The following is a 20,917-nucleotide window of genomic DNA, read 5'->3' on the forward strand; positions in this document are numbered from 1 at the left end:
TAAGCTTTTGGAGGACTGGCTACATCAGGGTTGTGTGGCCTAATATGCAAAGGAGTTCCTCCTACAAAAAAAGCTCTGCAGAGGTTCAAATCCTGATTCATGCTATAAGAGAAGCCATGTTGGATCAGGCCAATGGCCCATCCAGTCCAACACTGTGTCACACAGTGGCTGAAAAACCCAGGTGCCATAGAAGCTTGCCTGGGTGACCTTGGGCCAGTCACGTGCTGTCGACCTAAACTACCTTGCAGGTTTGTTGTGAGGGTAAAGTATCAGAGAGGAGAATGATGTCTGCCCCATTGAGTCCTTGTGAAAAAATGTAAATAATATAAATAAGCTGCTCTGGGTTCCCATTAGTGAGAAAGGCTGGAGTATAAATGAAGCAAAATAAACAAACTACTATAAAATGATGCCATTTTGCTTGCAGACCTGAAGAGAATGAGCCTCCATTTTCAGAGGCGCTAATCGGCTGAATCCCAGGGCCAGCAGGCAACATCAGGGGAAGGCCTCGGCCTCTGTGCCATGTTGTTGGCTCTCCAGAGGAACTGGTTGACCAGCGTGTGAGACAGAATGATTCAGCTGTGGAATTCACTGCCAGAGGATGTTGTGATGGCCACAGGAATAAACAGCTTTCAAATGGAATTAGATAAATTCATGGAGGGAAGGTCTGTCAGTGGCTGCTAGTCATGGTGACTGAGGTGACTCAACCTCTGAATCCCAGAGCCAGGAGGCAGCATCAAGGGAAGGCCTCGGTCTCTGCCCTGTTGTTGGCTGTCCAGAAGAACTGGTTGGCCCCTGTGTGAGACAGGATGCTGGACTAGATGGACCACTGGTCTGATCCAGCAGGGCTCTGCTGATGCTCTAATGAAGGTCTCAGCCTCTATGCCCTGTTGTTGGCCCTCCAGAGGAACTGGTTGGCCACTGTGTGAGACAGGATGCTGGACTAGATGGACTATTGGTCTGATCCAGCACAGTCGTCTTCTAGTCTAATGAGGCCCTAGCCTCTATGCCCTGTTGTTGGCCCTCCAGAGGAACTGGTTGGCCTCTATGAGACAGGATGCTGGACTAGATGGACCACTGGTCTGATCCAGCAGGGCTCTGCTGATGCTCTAATGAAGACCTCAACCTCTATGTCCTGTTGTTGGTCCTGCAGAGGAACTGGTTGGCCCCTGTGTGAGACAGGATGCTGGACTAGATGGATCACTGGTCTGATCCAGCAGGGCTCTGCTGATGCTCTAATGAAGGTCTCAGCCTCTATGCCCTGTTGTTGGCCCTCCAGAGGAACTGGTTGGCCACTGTGTGAGACAGGATGCTAAACTAGATGGACCACTGGTCTGATCCAGCAGGGCTCTGCTGATGTTCTAATGAAAGCCTCTATGTCCTGCTGTTGGTCCTGCAGAGGAACTGATTGGCCACTGTGTGAAGCAGGATGCTGGACTAGATGGACCACTGGGCTGATCCAGGAGGGCTGATCAGGCATATTATTTGCGTAGTGTTATATTGTGGAATTTATTATTTGTCTTAAAATAGAAACAAAGGGGGTTCTCAGGTAATCAATCTAGTCCAGCATCTTCTTTCGCACGCCAACTACTAACAGGGTGTATAGAGGCCAAGGCCCTGTTGTTACCTCCTGTGAGTCAAACACTGCAAAAATCCTCCACTGAAAACACTTTCTTTCTGCATCTTGAACAGCTGTGCGCTCTGTGTGCAGGATCTAACATGTACAGTTATTTTTCCTGATTTGTACATCAGTGGATGCTTGCTGGGAAGCTTCAGCCGGTTTACGGCTTTCCAGCGCACGTGCACACTGGAAAATAATTGCGTGAAACCAAGTTAAAAATCCATGCGTGGGGAGCATGCTGATTTCTTCTCGGGATTGCTTTGCGTGTAGTAATCTGAAACAGCCATAAGAGAGGCAACCGCTTTTACAGCCCGGAGGAACGACTTATTTTCATTGGGGGGGGGGGGGATTAAGATCAGAGTGCAGATTATCTTCGTTAAAGAGGCTTAGGAATTAAAAGTAGTGGTGAGGGCACTATGCTCCTTTGCGGGGAAATTAAAATGTAATTGTTGATTAACCCTGCATGCCCCATTTGAATGGCACTCGGGCACAGGCCTTTCAGGTTTGTTGACGTACGGCCAGTGCCGAATTGAACCTTGTGGAGGCCCCTAGGCAGTTGAAATTCTTGCTGACAACTTCCTTTTCCAGAAAGTGAAGAAGGAAACAAGGGGATCTGCTATCTTGGATTTGATTCTCACCAACAAGGAAGAATTGATTGAAGAAGTGGAAATAGTGGGCACCCTGGGCAGTAGTGACCGTGTGATTTTGGAATTTACAGTCTTAGGGAAGGGAAAAGCTATACGTAGTCAGACTTACAGGTTGGACTTCAGAAAGGCAAACTTTGATAAACTTAGAACTATGCTGGGTAAAATCCCATGGTCAGAAATACTTAGGAGGAAGGGGGTTCAGGAGGGGTGGGAGTTTCTTAAAAGCGAAATACTGAAAGCGCAACCACAGACGATTCCTATTAGAAGAAAAAATGGAAGAAGCCTAAAGAAGCCGAAGTGGCGCCATAAACAGCTCTCTAAAGACTTGAGAAATAAAAAAGACTCCTTTAGGAATTGGAAGGAGGGCCTTATAACCAAGGATGAATATAAAGAAATCACCAGTGCTTGTAGAGAAAAAGTAAGGAAAGCTAAAGCTCAGTATGAGCTTAGGCTGACCAAAGATGCTAAAAACAATAAAAAAGGGTTCTTTTCTTATGTTCAGAGTAAGAAAAAGAGCAAGGACACGGTAGGCCCATTGTGAGGGCAAGAAAGTGAAATTGTAGCAGGTAATGAAGAGAGGGCGGAACTGCTCAATTCCTACTTTTCCTCAGTCTTCTCTTCTGAGGGGAATGGTGCTCAACATGGCAAAAACAGAACATATAAGGAGGGTATGAAGTTCCAACCTAGGATCAGCATAGGGGTAGTACATAAACACCTAGTTTCTTTAAATGAAACTAAGTCCTCAGGGCCAGATAAATTGCATCCAAGGGTTCTAAAAGAGCTTGCGGATGTAATTTCTGAGCCTCTGGCTATTATTTTTGAGAATTCTTGGAGAACAGGAGAGGTGCCGGAAGATGGGAGGCGGGCGAATGTTGTCCCCATCTTCATGAAGGGGAAAAAAGACGATCCGGGTAACTACCAACCTGTCAGCTTGACGTCTGTACCTGGAAAAGTTTTATAACAAATCATCAGTCAGTCCTGGAACATTTAGAAAGAATGGATGTGATTACTAAGAGCCAGCATGGGTTTCTCAAGAACAAGTCATGTCAGACTAACCTGATCTCTTTTTTTGAGAAAGTGACTACCTTGCTGGATCAGGGGAATGCTGTAGACATCGTTTATCTTGATTTCAGTAAGGCTTTTGATAAGGTTCCACATACTATCCTTGTTGAAAAGTCATTAAAATGTGGTTTGGATCCTGTTACCGTTAAATGGATCTGTAACTGGTTGACAGATCGCACCCAAAGAGTGCTTGTAAATGATTCCTCATCCTCTTGGAGAGGAGTGACAAGTGGAGTGCTTCAAGGATCTGTCCCGGGACCTGTTTTGTTTAACATCTTTATCAGTGATTTGGATGAAGGACTAGAGGGAATGCTTATTAAATTTGCAGATGATGCTAAATTGGGAGGGGTTGCAAACACAGAAGAAGACAGAAACAGGCTACAGGATGACCTTGACAGGCTGGAAAACTGGGCTAAAACCAATAAAATGAATTTTAACAGGGATAAATGTAAAGTTCTGCATTTAGGTAGGAAAAATCCAATGCATGGTTATAGGATGGGGGAGACTTGTCTTAGCAGTAGTATGTGCGAAAAGGATCTAGGGGTCTTAGTGGATCATACGCTGAACATGAGTCAACAGTGTGATGCTATGGCTAAAAAGGCAAATACAATTTTGGGCTGTATCAACAGAAGTATAGTGTCCAGATCATGTGATGTGATGGTATCGCTTTACTCTGCTTTGGTAAGACCTCATCTGGTGTTCAGTTTTGGGCACCACATTTTAAGAAGGATATAGACAAGCTGCAACGGGTGCAGAAGAGGGCGACGAAGATGGTGAGGGGTCTGGAGACCAAGTGCTATGAGGAAAGGTTGAAGAAGCTGAGAATGTTTAGCCTGGAGAGGAGGCAGCTGAGAGGTGATATGATCACCATCTTCAAGTACTTGAAGGGCTGTCCTATAGAGGATGGTGTGGAATTGTTTTCTGTGGCCCTGGAAGGTAGGACCAGAACCGATGGGTTGAAATTAAATCAAAAGAGTTTCCGGCTCAACATGAGGAAGAACTTCCTGACTGTTAGAGCGATTCTTCAGTGGACCAGGCTTAAGAACATAAGAACATAAGAGAAGCCATGTTAGATCAGGCCAATGGCCCATCCAGTCCAACATTCTGTGTCACACAGCGGCCAAATATATATATATATATATATATATATATATATACACACACACACACACACACACACACACACACACACACACACACTGTGGCTAATAGCCACTGATGGACCTCTGCTCCATATTTTTGAGGTGGTGGGCTCTCCTTCCTTGGAGGTTTTTAAACAGAGGCTAGATGGCCATCTGACAGCAATGATGATCCTGTGAATTTAGGGGGGGGGGGAGTTGTTTGTGAGTTTCCTGCATTGTGCAGGGGTTTGGTCTAGATGACCCTGGAGGTCCCTTCCAACTCTATGATTCTATGAAATTTTGGGGCCCCCCTTGCAAATTATCTTGGAGTCAGAGCACCCGCCCCACCTCCCATGGCCCCCACTGCAACCTGCAGGCACCTTCTCAAAAGCCCCTTTGACCAAGATATGGGGGAGAGGCAGAGAGAGGCAAACTTGGCAACGCTGCACCAAGCAAGTTGGGCAAAGAGCAGCTCAGTTGGTGGCTTTGCGTGCAGGCTGGGAGGGCTGCAAGCAGGAGGGAAATGGTGGGGAGGGAGAGCTGGCCCGGAGCCCCTAAAGGCATGGGGGCTCATAGGCCAGGGCCTACTTGGCCTAATTGTTAATCCAGCTCTGTGTCAAGTGATGCTTTGTATTTTTGGTGCCTGGGGTGGAGGGCAACAGTGGGAGGACTTCTAGTGTCCTGGCCTCATTGGTGGATCTCCTGATGGCACCTGGGTTTTTGGCAACTGTGTAACAGCAGATGGACCACTGGCCTGATTCCACATGGCTCCACTTACATTCTTATGTCTGGAGCAGTGATGTTCTGAATTCTTGGTGCTGGGGGAGGGCGGCAACAGTGGGAGGGCTTCTAGTAGTCCTGGCCCCACTGGTGGACCTCCTGATGGCACCTGAGGGTTTTTTTGCCACTGTGTGACACGGAGTGTTGGACTGGATGGGCTATTGGCCTGATCCAACATGGCTTCTCTTATGTTCTTATGTGTGACACAGAGTGTTGGACTGGATGGGCTATTGGACTGATCCAACATGGGTTCTCTTATGTTCTTATGTTAATACGATGTGCCAGACGCTATTTGTGAGATTTAATTAGCACAAACGGTGGTAGATTGGCCATCCGGCGACCATTGTTTGGGGCTGGCACAGTTGTGAGCGACAATCTTGTTGGAAGGCTGGCTCAGATGATGTTTTCTGCCCTTGGTTTTCCTGACTCATCGTCTTCTCAAGATGTTCTTACGAAAAGAAACACATATGGACAGGCAGGCAGACATGTACGGGTGGCTTTAGCCAAAGCAGTTTATGGCGGGGGAGGAGCTCTTGCAGAGAGTTTCCCGAGTCCTTGGCACCCGCGTTGTATCAGTTGAGTCGAAGTACATGAGTAATCTTTCAGATTGCATATTGAAATAGCACAGGGACGTTTACAGGAAGCAAACAATTCAAGCAAACAGCAATTAGCAGATATTCTTGATTGGCTAGTACTCTCTTGAGCAAGAAAGGTATGCAACGAGGTGTTGACCAGGTAATCTCTAAATCAAAACACTGGTTAATACAGAGTTCAAAAGGTGAGAAGGGCTTCTCTCCTCATTTTCGGTAACAATATAGGCTTGGTCTTCCAAGCAGTTTCTTGATGAGTAGTTTTACTTTCTGTGGTCAATAAAGCAATACCTCTGGGAAGCCCTAGAATAATCTCTCTTAGTGAACTGTGTCCACCATTTAAAGCCTGCTTTGTTTGTAATGGACAATAAGGTCCTGGATTGGATGCAATTTCTAGTGGCATAATGGCCCATACAGGTGAATTGTACTTAGTATCATAGAATCATAGAGTTGGAAGGGACCTCCAGGGTCATCTAGTCCAACCCCCTGCACAATGCAGGAAACTCACAAATACTTCAACTGGCAGTGGTGATTTTTTTTGCTGACCCCCTCCCCCACAATGTGGAATTCTCACTTTGCTTCCAGTGTTGGTTATGAGGATCTCCTATACTGCAGGAGCTTAATTTCAGGGAGCTGAGTTTGGAAAGTTCCATTCTGTGAGTTTCCCACCATTCCCAGTACTTTGGATCAAGTCATATGTTTATTTCATTTATACCCTGCTTTTCCCTGGATGTGAACCCAGACTGGCTTATTCAGGGGTGTTAAAACATGCGGCCCAAGGGCCGGATCAGGCCCCCGAGCGACTCATTGTCATCCGCTTCCTTCTCTCTTTCTTCCTTCCTTCTGCATCACAGCTTGCTTTGCCAGGCTTCCTCAATAGCACAGGAGCTACAGAGCAAAGCCTCTATTTTCTCCATTGGCTGACCAGCACATGAAGCAACTTATGTACAAAAACTCACGATGCACAGCCATTTCATGTTTTCCTGAGTCTTAGGCTCAAAGACCATGAGATTTCTGTAATGAATGTCAATAAATCAAAAGTAGGTTTTCCAGTTACAGATACATACCTAAACAGCATATTCAGGATTGCTACAATACAGACATTATCTCCAGATTTTGACACAATAATTCAGAGCAAGAGATGTCAGTTATCAGAAACTGTTAAATAAACAAAATATTGCAAGAGTGCTAATCTTTTAAATATGTTTTAAGTTTGTTTTTTAAATCTTTAATTGTGTTTGTCTGTATTTTTTATAAAGTTTACATCTCCCCTATCTGGCATTCTATTTTATGACTCACATGACCCGGCCCAAGAAAGTCTCATTTATGTCAAATCCGCCCCTCACAACAAATGAATTTGACACCCTTGGCTTATGTCATTCTCTTCTCTGTTTGTCCTCATTACTACCCTGTTTGGTAGATCAGGCTGAGAGTGTGTGACTGGCCCAAGGTCACCCACCAAGCTTCTGTGAACCTCCAGAGGGATTGGTTGGCCACCTCATGAGACAGGATGCTGGACTATATGGATCACTGGTCTTATTTGTGAGGCAGGATGCTGGACTACATGGACCACTGGTCTGATCCAGCAGGGCTCTTCTTATATCCTTATGACTGCAGCAATGGTTAAATGCTTAGAGCAGGGGTCCCCAACCACTGGACCTTGGCCTGTTAGCAACCGGGCTGTGAGTTGTATAATTATTTAATTATATATTGCAATGTAGTTATTATAATAATAAGACGACGACATTGGATTTATATCCTGCCCTCCACTCCAAATCTCAGAGCGACTCACAATCTCCTTTATCTTCCTCCCCCACAACAGACACCCTGTGAGGAGGGTGGGGCCGAGAGAAGCTGCCCTTTCAAGGACAACTCCTGCGAGAGCTATGGCTGACCCAAGGCCATTCCAGCAGCTGCAAGTGGAGGAGTGGGAAATCAAACCCGGTTCTCCCAGATAAGAGTCCACGCACTTAAGCACCACACCAAACTAATAGAAATAAAGTGCACAACTGGATCATCCAGAAACCATCTCTCCCCCTCCCCACCCCCACGTGGAAAAATAGTCTTCCACAAAACTGGTCCCTGGTGCCAAAAAGGTTGTGGACCGCTGGCTTAGGACACAGGATGCTTCTTGCTGTAAAACCGCCTTATCGGGAGCTCATTGGCCAGATATGAAGCCACCCCTCAGCACAGTATTATTGATTCTTCCTACTGCTGTAGGGAGTCTTAAATAACAGGGAGCTCACACAGTCACGGTCCAAGATCCAGTGTTTTAATTTTTCAGGCGAGCTCTGGCATTGTCATCACACGCTTCAGTCAAAAAACGAGCCGCATGGAGATGTTTGTCGGCTTCTGATACCCCTGTGGAAATGTTAGGGTCATGTGTGTTTCCTGTGACAGCACATGGCCAAAACATCTTTCTCACACATCGGCTCTACGCTCTGTTCTCCAGAAGTGCAGCGCTGGCTATGTCCTGTTCTTTTATGACTCCTTTCCCGTCACCTCTGGCCTTGCCAGCTTCCTACTCCCGAAGCCCTTCTTTCTTGGTGCTCCTGGGCTCTCCTCCGCTGCTTCAGCAGCTGTGTCATATCCTCTTATGAGTCATCGAAAGGGCTCCGAGCAAAGCAAAAGGGGGGGCCTCCATTTTCTTCGAAACACAGTCTCCTCCATGTAATCTGGCAGCCCGATCTGTCCACATGCGATCGTAGGAAGGAAGCACTTCCCCAGCGACAAGGAGCTCCAAGCATACAGCTTTTTCTACAGCCAGTTCCTCTCAGTTGTGGTTTTGTCTCATTTTGTGGTTAGAGGCCCTGCATATGTAGAGCTCATGCTCTGCCAGGTTTCTGGAGAACTGCAATAAAGTATGTTTTCTTCACTTCCCAAGTTAGGGTGGAAATAGGTTCTGCTTCATGCTCTGAGTGGTGTGCAAGCCTGAAGCTAGGGTTGGGGGAGAAATGCAGAATCCTACCCCCCCCCCCACTTAAAAAGGTAAAGGTAGTCCCCTGTGCAAGCACCAGTTGTTTCTGACTCTGGGGTGACGTTGCTTTCACAACGTTTTCACAGCAGACTTTTTACAGGGTGGTTTGCCATTGCCTTCCCCAGTCACCTACCCTTTCCCCCCAGCAAGCTGGGTACTCATTTTACCGACCTCAGAAGGATGGAAGGCTGAGTCAACCTCGAGCCGGCTACCTGAACCCAGCTTCCGCTGGGATCGATCTCAGGTCGTGAGCAGAGAGCTCGGACTGCAGTACTGCAGCTTTACTGCTCTGCGCCACGGGGCTCTTGGGGGTAGTTTAATTATTCGGCAGGTCTAGTCATACTGATTTTAAGCAGATCTTTAGCTGACCTTTGACGTTGTGGCTGTCATGAACGGTACCGAGGTTGGTTGTTGTGGATTGAACATATGAACATATGAAGCTGCCTTATACTGAATCAGACCCTCGGTCCATCAAAGTCAGTATTGTCTTCTCAGACTGGCAGCGGCTCTCCAGGGTCTCAAGCTGAGGTTTTTCACACCCTGGACCCTTTTTTGGAGATGCCAGGGATTGAACCTGGGACCTTCTGCTTCCCAAGCAGATGCTCTACCACTGAGCCACCGTCCCTCCCCAGGCTGGGTGGCCATGGCCTTGGCATTGTGAGGCCTGACGTTTCGCCAGCAACTGTGACTGGCATCCTCAGAGGTGTAACTCTGAGGATGCCAGTTGCAGTGGCTGGCGAAACGTCAGGTCTCGCAATGCCAAGACCATGGCTACACTGCCCGGAAAATCTACAAAAACCAATGGATTCCTGCCGTGAAAGCCTTCAACAGCATATGGCACTGGGGTTCTTCATGAGTTGTACCTGGGGCAGGTTATAGGAATACAGGGAAGCTCTTGCATTAGAATGGGTCATTATAACAGGTCACAGGAGCAAAGAAACCCTTTGGCCCACCTTGAGTTCTCCCTCTTGAGACCCAGTTTTGTGTAGTGGTGAAGAGCAGTGATGATGATATGATGATATTGGATTTATATCCCGCCCTATACCCTGAATCTCAGAGCGGCTTACAATCTCCTTTCCCCACAACAGACACCCTGTGAGGTAGGTGGGGCTGAGAGAGCTCTTCCAGAAGCTGCCCTTTCAAGGACAACTCCTGCAAGAGCTATGGCTGACTCAAGGCCATTCCAGCAGGTGCAGGTGGAGGGGTGGGGAATCAAACCCGGTTCTTCCAGATAAGAAGAACTACAAGAACTATGGCTGACCCAAGGCCATTCCAGCAGTTGCAAGTGGAGGAGTGGGAAATCAAACCCGGTTCTTCCAGATAAGAAGAACTACAAGAGCTATGACTGACCCAAGGCCATTCCAGCAGTTGCAAGTGAAGGAGTGGGAAATCAAACCCGGTTCTTCCAGATAAGAGTCCACACACATAACCACTACATCAAACTGGCTCTCAATGGACTACTTTGGAGAACCTGGTTTGACTCTCTACTCCATCTCCACACAAAGCCTGCTGGGTGATCTTGGGTCAGTCACAGTTCTCAGCTGTTTTCTCAAGAGCATCTGTCAGAGCTCTCTCAGCCTCACCGACTTCACAGGTTGTCTGTTGTGGGGAGAGGGAGGGAAGGAGATTGTAAGCTGCTCTGAGACTCTTTTGGGTAGTGAAAAGTGGGGCATAAAAATAAACTCCTCTTCCCACCGTTGTGCTGGGATCTCTAGCAAGGTAGGGGCCCAGTTGAGAGCATCTTTGTGCAAGCGTGCAGGGAAATAAGGGAGATCCCGCAATCCATGTAACATCTTCTACAGGCCAAAGGAGGCATTTCTGCTGGAATCTTGAACTCCCTTATGAAGTTAACTGTCAGTACTGTGAATAGGGCAGTCACCTGGATTGCTTTATAAAAATGGTTGACAGAAAATTCCCTTGGGTTTGTGACAGGATAACCCCTGCTACAGATGTGGAAAGGGTTAAAAAGAGCAGGAGCCAGTCGTTCCGTAGCCTCTGCCCAATGGCTTCTTGGGAGAGATGTGGGTTCCCCTGGCCGAGGAATGATTTGCGAGAAACAGGGCCTCACTTGATATTCCCAGCTATAAGAGAAACCCTGCTGGATCAGACCAGTGGTCCATCTAATCTAGCATCCTGTCTCACACAGAGTCCATCCAGTTCCTCTGGAGGGCCAACAACAGAGCACAAAGGCTGAGGCCTTCATTAGAACATCAGAAGAGCCCTGTGGGATCAGACCAGTTCTCCATCTAGTCTCACATAGTGGCCAACCAGTTCCTCTGGCGGGCCAACAACAGGACACAGAGGCCAAGGCTTTCCCTTGATGCTGCCTCCAACACTGAGTTTTACTGCTTCTGAATATGGAGATTCCCTTTACTTGCCACGGCTAGTAGCCCTTGATGGTCCTATTCCCCATAAATTTCTGCATATCATCTTGTGGGTGCATACAAATTCTAGAGCACTGCTTGCAAATCCATATAACATCTGGCATCAGTGGCTTAACCAGCGATTTGGCTGAGGACAGAGATGGTCTGGCACTCTCATGCCAACCCCCCCCCCCCCCCCTTCATTCTTTTACTACCCTGTCACCCAGGGAGTTGGTGGTTATAAATGTTTCTGTTATCTGGAGAATATATTGATTTACTGTTGCTGTTTATAGCACTTTAATCTTATTTTAATCTTATTACTTATTGTACTTCTCCAGTTTGATGAAGTGGTTAAGTGTGTGGACTCTTATCTGGGAAAACCGGGTTTGATTCCCCACTCCTCCACTTACAGCTGCTGGCATGGCCTTGGGTCAGCCATAGCTCTCGTAGGCGTTGTCCTTGAAAGGGCAGCTGCTGTAAGAGCTCTCTCAGCCCCACCTACCTCACAGGGTGTCTGTTGTGGGGGGGAGAAGATATAGGAGATTGTAAGCCACGCCCAGTCTCTGTCCTTGAAAGGGCAGCTGCTGTGAGAGCTCTCTCAGCCCCACCCTCCTCACAGGGTGTCTGTTGTGGGGGGAGAAGATATAGGTCGGGTGGCCAACGGTAGCTCTCCAGATGTTTTTTGCCTACAACTCCCATCAGCCCCAGCCAGCATGGCCAATGGCTGGGGCTGATGGGAGTTGTAGTAAAAAAAAAAAATCTGGAGAGCTACCGTTGGCCACCCCTGATATAGGAGATTGTAAGCTGCTCTAAGTTTCCTCCTCCTCTTCTTTCTCCTCCGCCTTCCACCTTCTTCATTCTTTCTCTGTAGTGTCCCATTTTGCCATTCAGGTCTCTGAATTAAGCCAGCTTCAATTTCGTGCGCATGCCTCCTGTAAAATGCTAAAATTGCGAACAGTATGTGATTTCTGTGTCTCTTATTTTCTTTACAGGGAAACGTCAGATTCATCATCTGGGAAACCAGCTCCAGCTTAATCAGCATTGCCTCGATACCGCCTTCAACTTTTTCAAGATGGCGGTGAGCAAGCACTTGACTCGGGGGCGGAAGATGACCCATGTAATCGCTGCCTGTCTCTACTTGGTGTGCAGGACCGAAGGAACTCCGCGTATCCTTTTCACTTTGAGGACAAGGCCTTTTAAAAATATCTTGGACTCTGTGTCCCTTCGACCTCTTATCTTTCTTGGAACGCTTTGATGCTGTTTTTAGAACGAAGTCCCATTTTTGTACAGTTCAGTGTTTATCCTGACCTTTTTATTGTCTCTTGGTACCAGGAAACCTTTGGCACAGTGGTGAATGCAGACAGCAAAACTGGTAGGAAGAGAGAGATTCAGGCCTCATTTCATAGAATCATAGAGTTGGGACCTCCAGGGTCATCTAGTCCAACCCCTCGCACAATGCAGGAAACTCACAAACACCTCCCCCTAAATTCACAGGATCTTCATTGCTGTCAGATGGCCATCCAGCCTCTGTTTAAAAAACCTTCAAGGAAGGAGAGCCCACCTCCCAAGGAAGCCTGTTCCACTGAGGAACCGCTCTAACGGTCAGGAAATTCTTCCTAATGTTGAGCCGGAAACAATTCTGATTTAATTTCAACCCATTGATTCTGGTCCTACCTTCTGGGGCAGGAGCTCACAGGAGTCGACCTCTGGAATGTCTGAATTTTATTGTGCTCTCCCCCCCCCCCCCAAAAAAAAAATTTGCTTCTGGGCTCCATTTTTCAGACCCCCTGGAGGAATTTTGCTGAGCTCTAAGATCGGGAAAACTTTCTAATATTTCCCCCCCACAAAAAATGGGGAAATAGCCAAAACATATCAAGCAGACAGATGGAAATCTTCCTCAAGCCACTGTGACCACAAAGGAGAAAGTCATTTAAAAAGTATGATGGGAGCAGTGTTCCCTCTAAGCTGAGTTAGCATGAGCTAGCTCACAGATTTTTAGCCTCCAGCTCACAGGTTTTTGTCTTAGTTCAAGAAGGATGATCCCCCCCCCAAGAGCACAATAATTTATACAGTAGCTCACAACTTTAATGCCAGTAGCTCACAAAGTAGGATTGAACATATGAACATATGAAGCTGCCTTATACTGAATCAGACCCTCGGTCCATCAAAGTCAGTATTGTCTACTCAGACTGGCAAGCGGCTCTCCAGGGTCTCAAGCTGAGGTTTTTCACGCCTACTTGCCTGGACCCTTTTTAGTTGGAGATGCCGGGGATTGAACCTGGAACCTTCTGCTTAACAAGCAGATGCTCTATCACTGAGCCACCGCCCCTCCCCTTTGTTTGCTCACAAGACTCTGCAGCTTAAAGGGAACACTGGGTGGGAGTAAGGTTTTATGATGACAATTCTAATTCCAGAAACATTTTAAGGCAGATGCTGAGCTGATGCAATTTAGTACATCTTCTGGTGATGGTCAGGGATGTGTGGCACATGCAAATGAGTAGTGCTAATGAGCTCCGGCACTGCTTTTTCTATGAAATGTCCCCTGGAGAGATCTAATCTAGAGCAGAATCTGGATCCCTAACCTGCTTGCATATCGGTAGGGAAGGGAAGGGAGTTTGCAGACAGCTGCCCCCCCCCCCTTTAGTTCATGCCATGTTTGATTATTTGTCACAAAAGCCATCTTGCTGGTTCCTTATAATGAATAGCTATTGTTATGAGCAATTACACGGTTCTCTTTTGTTAGCTATGCATGCCAAAGGCACAAATCAATCTCTGTGTCTCTTCTATGAATGATGGAACCGGGATGATAGTTATGAAGTGTAAAATGCAAGCCTCACCAATATTGTTTGAATTGTGAGAATCTGGTTTGTCTCAGCCGGAGCGTGGTCTTTGGGCTTTGTCTTTGAGTCTTGCTCCTGTTTACTGAAATCTTCTATTCCTCCCAGATGAATTCAGCTTGGATTTTTTTCTTTGGTACCCTCCAGTCCTCCACCTGAACTCCAAGTGTCTGCTGTTACTTTATTGTATATACCACACACTGTAAAACTCTGTCAGGGCCTCTGCTTGGGTTGCAAGATGGTTGCTATTATTATTACAGTTTGGCGTAGAGCCAGTTTGGTGTAGTGGTTAAGTGCGTGGACTCTTATCTGGGAGAACCGGGTTTGATTCCCCACTCCTCCACCTGCAGCTGCTGGAATGGCCTTGGGTCAGCCATAGCTCTCGTAGAGCTGTCATTGAAAGGGCAGCTGCTGTCAGAGCCCCACCCACCTCACAGAGTGTCTGTTGTGGGGGAGGAAGGTAAAGGAGATTGTGAGCTGCTCTGGGGCTCTGAGTGGAGGGCAGAATATAAACCCAGTGTCGTTGTCGTCGTCTTCTTGAGTGCAGATGCCTGAGCCAACTGGAGTTTAATTTTTTCCCATGCAAATGAGGATTGTGTACCAAGATTGAGCTGCGGTTGAGAATCCCAGTATGTCAGGAGGGTACAAATACCAGTTTGCCCATGGCCTTCAAGCTTCACGGTTAGAACAGTTTCGAAACGTGGAACTTCTTCGGTTGCTCTCTGGAGCGAGAGAAGAGGAAGGAGGGGGAAGCATGTGAGCATGACACCCACTCGTGTTTGTATTTGTCAAGGATGGAGATGTGATGTACTATTTGAACACAGCTGTTGGGGCAGATCTGAAAGTCTTCCAAGCCAGAGAGGATCTTTAACTCATCTGCTGGGACCTTTAGGTGGGTCTCAGAACTTTGCTTGCTTTTAGAAAGGGCTTGCAGCCGGTGTCCCCTCTTAAGCTGCAGTCTTGTGAGCAAAAATTCTATTTTGTGAGCTACTGGCATTAAAGTTGTGAGCTACTGGCATTAACGTTGTGGGCTACTGCATAAACTGTTGCGCCTTGGACCATTTTTCCTGAGCTAAGGCAAAAATGAACATATGAACATATGAAGCTGCCTTATACTGAATCAGACGCTTGGTCCATCAAAGTCAGTATTGTCTTCTCAGACTGTCAGCGGCTCTCCAGGGTCTCAAGCTGAGGTTTTTCACACCTATTTGCCTGGACCCTTTTTTGGAGATACCGGGGATTGAACCTGGGACCTTCTGCTTCCCAAGCAGATGCTCTACCACTGAGCCACTGTCCCTCAAATGTGTGAGCTGGAGGCTAAAAACCTGTGAGCTAGCTCGTGCTAGCTCAGCTTAGAGGGAACACTGCTTGCAGCTGGTGCGCGCGCATGGAGAGCAAGGGTGCCATTCCTGCTGCCTCCTTTTGCGTGGACACTGAGAAGCAGCAGGCTGTCGAGATGGATGTCAACTCATTGACGGTTAGGATTCTTCCCTGGTTCTTTTCCCCGCCATATTATGCTTGAGGCTTGTGTTCCTTGTCTCTAGCTATCTGGGTCTGAATTCTACAGTCTTGACCTCGAAACTACTGTGGTCATAATTCTGGCGGTTACTCTTCCTGTCGCGGGCCTGCCATTCGACAATTACGTCGTTCAGTAGATCTCAGGTCTGGAAGAGGTGGTGAATGCTGTTGCTCCAAATTGCAATTCAGAGGATCGTGAGTGAGTTTCAAGCTCATACTCTTCTCTCCTTCCCTTTCGTGCACAGCTTTGCTTAACATTTGTTATTTGGCATAAGGCACAGTTTGGTTCTCACCAGGGGTCATTTTGTAGAAATATAGGTGGTAGAGCTCATTAGTATAACTCATTAACATATGCTGCCCCCTCCCCCTCCAACAGCCAAAAGCAACCCGACACAAGAAAGGAGAGGCTCAGATGAGAAAGGCCTGCTTGGGTTGGCTAGAGATCCAGCAAGCCCAAGCAGGCCTCGCTCTCCTGGGGCTCTCCTGGACCACTCCACCCCCATTCAAAAGGCCAGTAAGCCACATAAGAAGTAAAGAAAGGGTGGTGTGGGCTTCTCCAGGGGTTAATGAGGGCTTCTGGGGCTGTGGCAAAGTCCCTGGTGGCTGGCTGGCTGCCTGCTCTCCTAATCTAGGGATTGTTATGCAGCTGCACCTACTGTTCAATGGACAAGGTAGGTGGGGAGGAGGAGGTGGAACCCTCAGAAAGGTTCAGGAGCTGTGCTCCTGTGAGCTCCTGCTGAATCCGAGGCCTGGTTCTGACTTAGTGAACTATAGTTAGCGTCCCCCCCCCCAATCCTCTCCCAGAGATGGTAATCACAATTTGATCATGACTTGTGGTGGTGGCTTTGAAGGCTAATAGCAAGCCACAGTTGTCCATTTGGATATCATAGCAAACTACGGTTTGTTGCGCAGCCACAGACTGCTGAGCTGCATGTGAGAAGGGAGGGGAAAGAAGGGAAGCGTGCAAGTTCATGGCTTGTCTGAACCAGGCAAGTCTCATCAGAAGCTTCCCCGAGAAGCCCAGACTTCACAGAGGAAACATTTCTGTCTGTCAAGGTTACAGGAAGTGATGTGTGGGAAATTATGATAAATCACGCCAAGGGATTGGGAGCAAGGAAGCAGCAAAAAACTCCCCCCAAAGCTCAAAAGCAGGCAGATTTCTGTGACGGCGTATCTGGTATTTTCAACAGTTGGATCAATTCCCTTTCACATTTGAAAGTTTGCTGCTCAAATATTTGAAGCGTGCCACCCTGCAAGTTTTCCTTAATTGGCCATTGATAGAAATTTATTAAAGAACAAGGAAATGCCATGTCAAGGACATGTGACCAAATCTGCACATTTTCCTGGTTCTCTATAACTCTCGTCGGGGGAACTGGACACCCCGCCTGCCTGCGCTAGCGAAATTTTGCCTGTAATGAGCTGCCGTGCTGGCAAAGAGACCTTTAACAGGAAGATGGTTCAGCGTTTTTAAAGCTTTTGTGTGCAAAACGAGGTGGCTGTTATTTAACTGGTTTGGTGAGGGGGTAGCAAGAAGGGATGTTATGGGACAATAGTAGGGTGTTTTTTTTTAAAAAAAATGTTTCATCAGTCTAAATAGCTCCAGCTTTCCCCTTGCAGTTACCTTGGCATCCAAACCCCCAGGAAATAGTGGTACGTATAAGAGGCCATCTGGCTCTGTGATCTATGTGGGTCTGTTACATAAGCTCTGGCAGTAACTAGAGTGGATAACTAATTTTGCAGGAATCGAGAATCTGGCTGCTTTAGAGCGGTTTTTGTTTCAGTAGAGGTTCACTTAAAATTCCCCACCTGCCTCTTGCTGGTTTCTTGCATGCCCTCGTTTTTGTAAATGGGAACCTTTGGATTTGACCAGAAAAATCTCAAGGGCAGATTGTAGGGGTTTTTTTTTAAAGAAAATATATTTTTCTTCCCTAAATACTTAAAGCATGATCCGTCCCTTGCTGCATTAACCCCTGCATACAGGGGAGGAAAATTACAGGGGGATCTCCTTCCTCTACTGGGCGCACGTAAGAACACCATGGCCCATCCAGTCCAACTCTCTGTGTCACACAGTGGCTAAAAAACCCAAGTGCCAAGGTCCACCAGTGGGGCCAGGACACTAGAAGCCCTTCCACTTTGCGCCCCCCCCCCCCACAAGGACCAAGAATGTATAGAGCATCACTTGCCCCAGACAGAGAGTTCCAACAATACGCTGTGACTAACAGCCACTGATGGACCTCTGCTCCATATGCTTATCCAATACCCTCTTGAAGCTCGCTGCAGGATACTCTGCCTTTTACTGGATCAGTGATGGTCTGTACTCTTGGTGCTTGGGGGCAACAGTGGGTGGGCTGCTGGTGGACCTCTTGATGGTACCTGGGTTTTGGCCACTGAGTATCTACAGGCTGGGCTGAGGTGTCCCAAAGAGCCAGTTTGGTGTAGTGATTAAGTGTGCGGACTCTTATTCGGGAGAACCAGGTTTGATTCCACTCTCCTCCACTTGCACCTGCTGATGTGACCTTGGGACAGCCACAAGTTCTTTCCAATTTACCCGGAAACGTGTATAAATATGTTTTAGCGCAAGCTTAAATGAAACTTAAACAAAACAAAACTAAGGAACACTGAACTTTCAACATATGAATTTTCCCACACAGTCTTTCAGTAGCCCTGTAAATCGGCTTCCTTTGAGTAGACTCAGTTAGTGAAGGTGGGGTATAAATTAAATCTCTTCTTCTTTGCAACTGGATTTTACTGTGTGAAATGGCAAAATCCACTGGCAAACAGTCACTGAAGTGGGTTGAAACTTCATTATTTAGCATGTGTGAAAGCGCCCATAGTGATGGAGCTTAGCATGTTCCATCCACCCATATTCTGGGTGCTTGAGGGGCACAGTGGGAGGGCTTCTAGTGTTCTGGCCCCACTGGTGGACTTCTGATGGCACTTGGGTTTTTTGGCCACTGTGTGGCACAGAGTGTTGGAGTGGATGGGCCATTGACCTGATCCAACATGGCTTCTCATGTTCTTATGAGTGAGCACTGTTGACAAATAGGATATTCAGTAACCAATACGTTAGGATATTAAAAGTCTGGAACCGCCGGAAGGAATGGAAACATAGAATAAGCATTCGTATGGCACATTAAGCAGTAGAGAAATTACATGAATAGGATCCTACTTGTAATAAGCTATGCACAACAGTATAGATCACAGTTCCATATCATTCATCCAAGCAAGTTTGTAAAACCATTTTGTACAGTATGACCCTATTACCTGTACAGAAAAGCCCTCTTGGATAGTTCAGTTTTGCATAGTTTGTGAAAAACCGGGAGGGTGGGAATTTTCCTGACCATGGGGAGAAAGGTGGGGCGTAAAAGAAGCAAGCAAATAAAGAAATCAAATAACCGTTCCGCTGCTAAATTGAAAGCTCATCCCAGGCTGCTCATAGGAAGGGCGATTCGCTGATTTCTCTCTGGTCCTGCACTTTTTACACCTCCTGAATCCTTTGGATGAATTACATGCAAGAACTTGCATCGTACAACCTTGGCAGGGAAAGCAATTTCGATGCTGTTGTTGTAACATTAGGAAAACTGCCTGAAAGAGTCTGTGTTGTTTAAAACTTCCAAAGTAAACTTGAGACCGGAACAACTGGTTATTCTGCTCGAAGGCCCCAAATTAGGGAGGGCTGCTTGAAGCTTCTGGAGCTTAGTATGTTCCGTCAGTCTGCTTCCCCCCCCCCTCCACCCGCCCCTCTTTAATTTGCAGCTTGGAAAGGCAACAGTCCTCAATTGTGCTTAATCTAAATGTTTTTTAGGGAAAAGCTTTCCCACCCTTTTACATATATATATATATATGACTGGATAGGAACAAAGAGCGGTTCAGTGGCTGCTGCGGTTCCCGGGAGACGGAGTGCCGCGGAACAGATGAATGTAGTTTTTGACTAGTTTGACTGGTTAGCCTGCGATACATCGCTCCGTAGAACAATATTTGGCTTTGATAGTATTTTCCAGGTGGAATGCTTGATGTTTATTTTTAATAACTGGGAATGGAGTGGAAAGTATGTGTGGGGCGGCGGTGGGAGTCATTGTGAGAAAGCTGGTTTTTGTACAAAGCAGTCTCTGTGGATTTTTCCAGTTTTATCATCCCCCTGTTTTTCCCATGCTGGGTGGAACAATGGGGTGGCATTTGCTTTGGTTGCCCCCTTCAGCCCTTGGAATTGTATATGGACGCGCTACTCTAGGGGTTAGCAACACAACTTAGGTTAACTGGCTGTGATTTTTGGTTCCCCGTACACTCATTGTTTACGGGGAACCAAAAATTGTTTACCACATCTGCCCCGTGGCGCAGAGTGGTAAAGCTGCAGTACTGCAGTCGGAGCCCTCTTCTCACGACCTGAGTTTGATCCTGGCGGAAGCTGGTTCAGGTAGCTGGCTCCAGGTCGACTCAGCCTTCCATCCTTCGAGGTCGGTAAAATTAGTCCCCAGCTTGCTGGGGGGAAGTGTAGATGACTGGGGAAGGCAATGACAAACCACCCCGTAAAAAGTCTGCCGTGAAAACGTTGTGAAAGCAGCGTCACCCCAGAGTCGAAAACGGCTGGTGCTCACACAGGGGACTATCTTTACCTTTACCTTTTAGAGCCATTGTTAAAAACATTGATATAACGTTTGCAAGTTTCCAGTCCTCCAGGACAGAAGACAGTTTTGTTTTATATTCTAGAGAAGGCTTTTATACCCTGCTTTTCTCTACCTTTCTCTAACTTGTACTCAAATGCTATAAAAATGGTAAATGCTATAAAAAGTGTGTGTGGGGGGGGGGAATGTGTAACCCTGTACTTTGTGTAGTTTGAATGATATTGACTCACTGCTTCCTGACTTGTACGCCATTACATTGCTTTGCTTTATTATTAATGGATTGAAAAGTTTTGTAAAAGGCTTTGAATTTAAATAAACAGTTTAAAAGGAAAAAAGGGACATGTAAAAAAACCAGTGACAGTGACTGGCCCAAGATCGCCCAACAGGCTTCATATGGAAGGAGGAGGAGGAGTTGGTTTTTATACCTTCTTTTCTCTACCTTAAGGAGTCTCAAAGCAGCTTACAATTTCCTTTCTCTTCTTCGCCCGACATCAGGCACATTGCGAGGTAGGTGGGGCTGAGAGCCAGTTTGGTGTAGTGGTTAGGTGTGCGGACGCTTATCTGGGAGAACTGGGTTTGGTTCCCCACTCCTCCACGTGCAGCTGCTGGAATGGCCTTGGGTCAGCCATAGCTCTGGCAGAGGTTGTCCTTGAAAGGGCAGCTGCTGTGAGAGCCCTCTCAGCCCCACCCACCTCACAGGGTGTCTATTGTGGGGGAGGAAGGTAAAGGAGATAATGAGCCGCTCTGAGATTCGGAGTGGAGGGTGGGATATAAATCCAGTA

The 20,917-nt window shown here is 47.0% G+C and overlaps 1 protein-coding gene and 1 non-coding gene across 2 annotated transcripts in view; one reads left to right on the forward strand and one right to left on the reverse strand.

The window, feature by feature from the left end:
• The window catches only part of BRF1 (BRF1 RNA polymerase III transcription initiation factor subunit), a 357,225-nt gene that overhangs the window by 66,186 nt on the left and 270,122 nt on the right, over nt 1–20,917 (forward strand). Inside the window, exon 3 of the mRNA XM_060261809.1 lies at nt 12,151–12,324. Coding sequence (XP_060117792.1) covers nt 12,231–12,324 — 94 coding nt within the window. The 5' untranslated portion in view covers nt 12,151–12,230. The remainder of the gene's footprint in view (nt 1–12,150; nt 12,325–20,917) is intronic.
• TRNAN-GUU (transfer RNA asparagine (anticodon GUU)) lies at nt 13,416–13,484 on the reverse strand. The gene has a single exon. It is a non-coding gene; the product is annotated as a tRNA-Asn (tRNA).

This window comes from Heteronotia binoei, chromosome 21, assembly GCF_032191835.1.
Source record: "Heteronotia binoei isolate CCM8104 ecotype False Entrance Well chromosome 21, APGP_CSIRO_Hbin_v1, whole genome shotgun sequence".
Classification (NCBI taxonomy): Eukaryota; Metazoa; Chordata; class Lepidosauria; order Squamata; family Gekkonidae; genus Heteronotia; species Heteronotia binoei.